Raw genomic sequence first — 7,037 nt, 5'->3', positions numbered from 1 at the left:
AACCCACTTATAATCAGATTTGATCCAGTCTTTTTGCTACAATAATCTTGGAGAAGTCTAATGTTAATAAGTTCGAAGCTCTCTAGAGATAAAAATATGGGATAAATATTTACCATTCTAAAATGCTTTTAGAAAATCTTTGAAAAGATTAGCAGCAATATCTCATGGAGGATTTTAGCATTTGCTGCCATCCTTTGGGCAAAAGTTCAAGGTTTGGCTGCTTAAGCATGTCCTCATTTGCTCATGCTGGTAAATGCCATTGCTACACCATCTGGCAGGAAAAAAAAAAAAAAAGTAACTATTTAAAAATGCATCAGTGTACACAGACTAAAAATCTTTATTAAATATAGTTTTAGTATTTTAGTGCTTAAATTTTAATTTTAGTGCTTAAATTTTAGTGCTTAAATTTTATTCTAGAGGTTGTATCATTTCAATATATTTTTAAGAGAGCTTAAAAGAATGAAATCGAGTGCTGCAGGGATGATGCATTTTTGAGTTAGAGGTAATATTTTAGCACTTCTGGTTGCATTGTCCTGAAATCAGTGGATTTTTTTGTCAAATGCCTGAAATGAGGTCTGTGGTTCACACAAGCTCAGGATATTTTAACGTTTTATTCTACAGCATAAAATACACTGGCAATACCACCTTGTGAATTTTTAAAGCTTTTACTTGTTTTGAAAACACAAACTAGTCGCAGCAGACTAGTTTGGGGCAGTTGTGGCCTAATGGTTAGAGAGTCGGATTTGAAACCCAAAGGTTGCGGGTTCGAGTCTCAGGTCCGGCAGGGATTGTAGGTGGGGGGAGTGAATAACCAGCGCTCTCTCCACCCTCAATACCATGACTGAAGTGCCCTTGAGCAAGGCACCGAACCCCCAACTGCTCCCCGGGCTCCACGGCATAAATGGCTGCCCACTGCTCCGGGTGCGTGTTCACTGTGTGTGTTCACTTTGGATGGGATAAATGCAGAGCACAAATTCTGAGTATGGGTTACCATACTTGGCCACGTCACATTTTCTTTTCTAGTGAGTAGAGAAGTTGCACATAAAGATTAATGCTGCCTTCACATGCTATCAGAATTATCGTTAAAAACAAGTTTGCTAATCGGAAATTGGACATGAACGGCCTCTCAAGTCATATTTACTACAGGGAAATTCTGAAATAATTTTGATACCAGAGTTGGGCGGGTCATAAACTTTAAACATGGTGGAAGGGACAACCATTGCTGCAGTCAATGCTGTTCTCACAACTACATCCCTTTGTCTTGTCGCTAAAGTAGTGTATTTATAGGCTAGATATGAACGATCATGCGAAGCATATTGCATGTTTTATAAGCAGTGAAAGCAGCATGTATTTGTTCGAAATTCCAGAATTGTCAGCAAACGGCATGTATAGCGCGGTGAATATTTACTGTCAACCAATGGGATGCTACATTTTCTTTCTGACATTAAAGCACTTGAACACGACAAGCTTGTAATCACAACTTCATAATTGGGAAATAGGAAACTTCCGATAGCACGTGAAGGCAGCATAATGTCCCCAACAACCTCTGTAGTCCCATTTAGCCACTTATGAGCAAACGCCTTTTCATTTGCAGAAGACAAACACCTACTCACTAGTCCACTTTCATAGGCTTTGGGTTTTTAAATCACTTTTGCAGTGAACAATTAACTCAAACTTTCAGGTGTTGACTACAACTAAATTCTTGTTTTGCTCAGAGCGCATGCTTAATATAAGAGAACATGGAAAGTTAACATGAACAGACATTTCCTTTTCCACCATCATGAACTTTATTCACCACAAAACAAGAGTTGCTGAAGTGACCATTTATTTTGAAAAGTGATCTAAACTGAAAACGTTAGGTCGATAAACTGAACAAAACTTTGAAACTGAGGAAACTATGGGACAAAGGGGATTGTTCCATAAAGAAAAGTTAAGGCAATGGCTTCTTTGATGCGGTCTTGTTCAAGGACACATTTTGCAGATGCTTAGATAGTTTAGCAGCATCGGACAACTTCGTTTTGGATGGAGTCTTCTTGCACTTACGCTGCTTGACTTTTGGCTTCTGTAAGAGAATGTAGTTGAGCATTTCCAATACACGCATTGAAACACATTGAACATAACTGTCAAATAAGTTTACCTGTAATTTTGTCTTCTCAGGCTTATGGACCACAACATGCCTTTTCAGACTTTCCTGTGAGAAAAAGGACTCGACTTTAGTTCTTTATGAACTTAAAATACGGACAGAAAAAAAAAAAAAAAAAAAAAAAAAAAAAAAAAAACCCTAACCTCCATAGCAAAGGCTTTACCACAGCCTGCAAAAGGGCAGGCAAAGTCATGCCTCCCTTCATGGAAGACCATAATGTGGTTCTGGAGGTTGAAGTTTGTGGTGAAGCTCTTTTCACAGCCTTCTCTAATGCAATTAAACATGCGCCGCTCTCCAGAGTGAACAAATTGTTTGTGCTTCTGCAAAAACCAGGCATTGTGGAACATCTTCTTGCATTGGTCACATGGCAGGGTTACTGTAAACAAACTAGGATTAAGCACAGGAACTTTACAACTTGCATTCAAATTAATTATGAAAGTGACTGAGCACATACCTCTGTGTGCGGTCTTTTTGTGCTTCTGATACTCTGACCAAGTTTTTCCTTTGAAGTTACAACACTCACATGGGTAACCTAAAATTCAGGAGATAAAGTTATGCATCTTACGTTAAAAAAAAAAAAAAAAAAAAAAAAAAAAGATTGTTTGGAGAAGAGAAATTTAGGTTTTTGCCTGATGTACACATTACCTTCATGCATCTTCCCGTGTCGTTTTAGAGCTTTAGAGGAAGCAAATTTGTCATTGCATCCCTTAAAGTCACATCTGTTAGAATAAAGCATGAGTAACCAGTCATAATATAAAAGCCACCAAACGAAGCACATAAGATCTTAAAAATAATACTTACTCAAAGGGCAACTCATTTGTGTGCTCACAGATGTGAATCTTCAGTTGCTTTTTCTTACGGAACTCCTTTCCACACCCTTGATGGTTGCACTACAAAATATTTCCAAGACATTTAAACAATGGAATGAATACAACAACTTTGAAAAAGTTAAATAATTCAAGTGACTCACCACATAATAGCTCTCTTTTTGGTGGTGAACATGAGCAACATGGTTCCTCAAGCTGCCAGGCGTGGAAAACGCTTCTGAACATCCGCTGACTGAGCACCTTTACCAGTTAAAACCAGACGATCAGCAGAAATGCGCACAAATTGGCATAGCAAGTGTAATAGGTGCTACATATAAAAACCTAGTGATCTGCCTAGCTACAGCTTTTTAGTATCATAATGCCAACAAATACTGTCAGGGCAGCTTACTACCTCTGCAAAGAGGGAGCATGATAGTTTTATATTCGGCTAAGTGAATTGGTTGCGTAAACGATTCAATGATGACGATTCAGATCACTCATAACACCAAAAAAATAAGTTAACTTTTGGCATAACACTGGCATAATGTAACCTGCAGAAATGAACACTGAAGGAATCTTTTTAGTGAAAGGGTGCAAAAGGGTCACTGGCATGAATCGAAACCCACACCACTACGAAGTTTAAACAGGAAAAAAATGCAAACATGCAAAATAAGTTAAACTATAGGCAAGTCGGTGAAAACAACTCGTATGCATCATATGCAAGTTCAAATAAACAATTGTGTGTGGACTCACAGGTAGGGTTTCTCCCCGCTGTGGCTCAGCTGATGTCGGGTGAGCTGGTAACGGGTGCAAAAGCTCTTCTCGCAGTCTCCACAAGCAAAGGGCTTCTTTTGAATTATATATATATAAGAAAAAATTAATTAAGTACTAATATGAACAGAACTTGAGTACCTAAAACCCAAACAAGATTAAGCTATTGATTGCGGTCACTCACCAGTCCCGTGTGTCTGCAGTAATGCGTTTCCAACTTCCACAGCTTTGAAAACGTCGCTTTACAGTCAGCGAAAGAACAAATTAAATGTTTATCCGGCTGTTTAAGTCTTTCACCCATTATAGCCGATTATTAACAGCTACTATCAAGACGGCGGCAGGTCGGCGTTCGGCCCACAACACCGGGATTTGATTGAGCTTCGTTTTATTGTGAGTGGAACATACCAACTGAGTAGGCCTACATTGAGAACTACCAAATTGCAATTTTAGCGACAAAAACAAAGGTGTGAAATGAATTAGATTGCATAGTATTTTATCATGTATTATTATTAATAATAATGAAAGATGTACTACGAATTATTCAATGCTTTTGACTGTCTAATTGTAGTGTCGCGCTCTCACAAGGCGGGATGGCTTGTTCCTGATTTGAATAGAGCTACCTGTATGTCAGACGCATGACGTTGTGTCAGGCCATCAATGATTATGTTTTTATTATTGCTATCATTAAAAGCCATTAATCTGAAATGAAATAGACAAGAATCCTTTTTTTATGTCAGGGGTGTATAGAAAACACATCTAAATAATAAATAAATAATAGAGAATATAGGCATATAATTAACTTTTTTTATATTCCATTTTTGTGGAATTTTGTGTTTTTATTTCATACATTTTCTATTTATTATTGATTCCAAAATGGATATATGTAAATTTGTCAGAATATATTTCTCCTATTTCCATCTGGTTATTTTTACTAAATGAAGCAGCATCATTGTTTATTTTCCATGGTGATTCACACCTGGTATAACACCTGATAAACACTAACTACTCACCTTCACAGACTTGTGATCGGGACTGAAGGTCTTTGGAATTGTCTGACAGAGATTTATGTGGATATTAAACCGTCAAGTGGCTCCATTCAAGTCTGTGTATGAATGTGTCTGTCTAGGGTGTTTAAAAGACTGCCTGGCTCCATCCATCACACACACGTGTAAACACACACGTGGAAATTGCTGCCCTAATTGTGGTTTATCAGCCTCCAAGAACAGCCCGCTGATATGTATGATTTACTACAGTCAAGATTGCTCCTATTTGTCCCAAGGTGACCATGTCTTACTTCAAAACTAGTGTTGCATACTGTAAACTATTTCTCATTTCCTGCTTGCTGCACTTTATCCTGAGGCAAAGGGGTATTGTTTTTCTCTTTCTCCAGCTTGGAATGATCTGATCCAGAACTTTTGTGTATTCATTATTCACAGGGACCTCACATTTCAATTATTCAAGGGTAAACAACCAAAATCTAAACAGTCCACAGTAAACAGCTTAGAAATTCAAGTGGACCCTCTATCAAAGTCATCCAGACTCTTTCCCTCTGACATCAAGTTCAGGGGACATTTTTGCCCTGCGATCACCATCATGCATCTTCCTTCACATCATCTGGTCTTGCAGTGTCCCAACCCTCCCGTGTTGGGGACTGATCAATAAAGCCGCCTCAATATCTCACTGGCCATGATCTGTCCTGATAAGCCAGCAAGCAAAACGACAAACACCAGCTCACAGCCAAAACGGTGTGTGAATGGTGATTGGAGAGTCATGCTTTCAGTCTCCCATTTGAGCTATGTCTTGCTGATTTCAAAACCTTTAGGGGATTTCAAAAAGAGTCAGAGACTGTGGTGGGAGAAGACAACATGATGTCTAGTTGTACAATCTCTGTATGCTATGTTTGCTTGTCTCCCTGGCTGAGAGAGGAAAGTTAATGTGTAACATGGGCAGTCGATATGGCTGCCGCACTGCTTGATGGTCTAAATCTCTGCGTGTCAAACAGGTATGATTAAGGACCTCAGGACTTGCCTCTGCCCACTCTGCTCCATCCCTTTTTCCACTTTACCTCTCCTCTGTTTACTTTGTTTAATTCAATCTATGAGTCAGAGCCTTGCAGTAATGTTGTGGAAGCTATGTACTCTGCTAGTAGCTACAAAAACGTAGATAAGTACATTGAAGGTACTTAATATATAAAAAAACTAAATTTATATAATTTATAATTTGATTAGAGCAGTATTTTCTGGCACAAAAACAGTGAGGAAACAATTTATGAATGAACAGTATGAAACTATAAACGACAAAACACCATAAATTACAAATACGTTTTTTGACTCAAATTGATGAATCAGAGTTTATTTATATAATCCATCTGAACCAACCAATTCACTAGAATGAATTGGACTATTCCTCAGTGCATATGAGAGTGAGGACCATTCGAAAGAACCAGTTGAATCAGACTTTCCAACATTACATATGAGAGAGGAATGTTCAAACTTACCAATGGACTAGAATGAATCTGACTATATCCAAAAATACAAATAAATAAAATATGACAGAACCGTTTAGGATAAAATTACATATTAGAACGAATCAGACTTTCAGAAGTTAGAGATTTCAGTTTTGTCTGATAAAGCATTCAAACTGAACTAAAGTATGTTCTGTCATTACAGTTCTTGTAGAGTTTAGCGTGGTAATATACATGGCAATGATAATGTATTTGGTCTTGGCGGAATAGATCTTATACGCTGCTGTGGCAGAGCAAGTACAGAGACTTGCTATTGCCCATACATCAACAGACATGCTGCTGTGAGCATGTAAGAAATACTGCTGTCATATATGAAATAGCCCCCTTATATAGCATACATAAAAATCCCCCTGTAGCAGATTTAGACAGGTTGAGCTGGGGAAGGTGGAGGGTTTCTGAAGCGCACTGCAACTGCTACAGCAAGCACTAGCCGAAATTTGAATGTTGAGTAGCAAACTGATTGGCTGCTGATGCGAAAAGAAACCAATCAGCTGCTCCAATTGAATAATGATGTCATTATATCATATAGATTTAGAACCTAATGACCTACGTCATCTGGAGTTTCATTACAGAACTTTGGATTCAATTAGATAATTTAAATAAAATATTGTGGTAATGTTGATATGTTATATATTATTCTGTCTGATATTTTAAACATTACACTATAGCGTTTTCGATTAAATTCATGGGATATAAATTAACAGCGTAAAGACATGGACTCCCCTCATCACAGGGCCCTTAAAGTTTTACACAATAACAAGCTAAGTTTGATGTAAAGTTCCTGCCTTAGTGG

At 37.9% G+C, this 7,037-nt stretch overlaps 1 protein-coding gene across 1 annotated transcript; it reads right to left on the bottom strand.

Moving 5' to 3' along the window:
* Positions 1–1,772: 1,772 nt before the first annotated feature.
* On the bottom strand, positions 1,773–4,338 carry LOC306864788 (transcription factor IIIA-like). The gene is made up of 9 exons (XM_079409016.1): positions 3,905–4,338; positions 3,703–3,797; positions 3,114–3,210; positions 2,945–3,033; positions 2,789–2,862; positions 2,598–2,675; positions 2,287–2,519; positions 2,138–2,191; positions 1,773–2,062 (listed from the first exon to the last, which is right to left on the bottom strand). Exons 1-9 carry the CDS (start codon positions 4,019–4,021, stop codon positions 1,931–1,933), a joined length of 969 nt encoding a protein of 322 aa, XP_079265142.1. The 5' UTR covers positions 4,022–4,338; the 3' UTR covers positions 1,773–1,930.
* Positions 4,339–7,037: the final 2,699 nt, after the last annotated feature.

This window comes from Barbus barbus (genome assembly GCF_936440315.1).
Source record: "Barbus barbus genome assembly, chromosome: 46".
NCBI classification, from domain to species: domain Eukaryota; kingdom Metazoa; phylum Chordata; class Actinopteri; order Cypriniformes; family Cyprinidae; genus Barbus; species Barbus barbus.
Note: the sequence above shows the minus strand (reverse complement) of the source record. Positions and strands in the feature narration are given on the sequence as shown.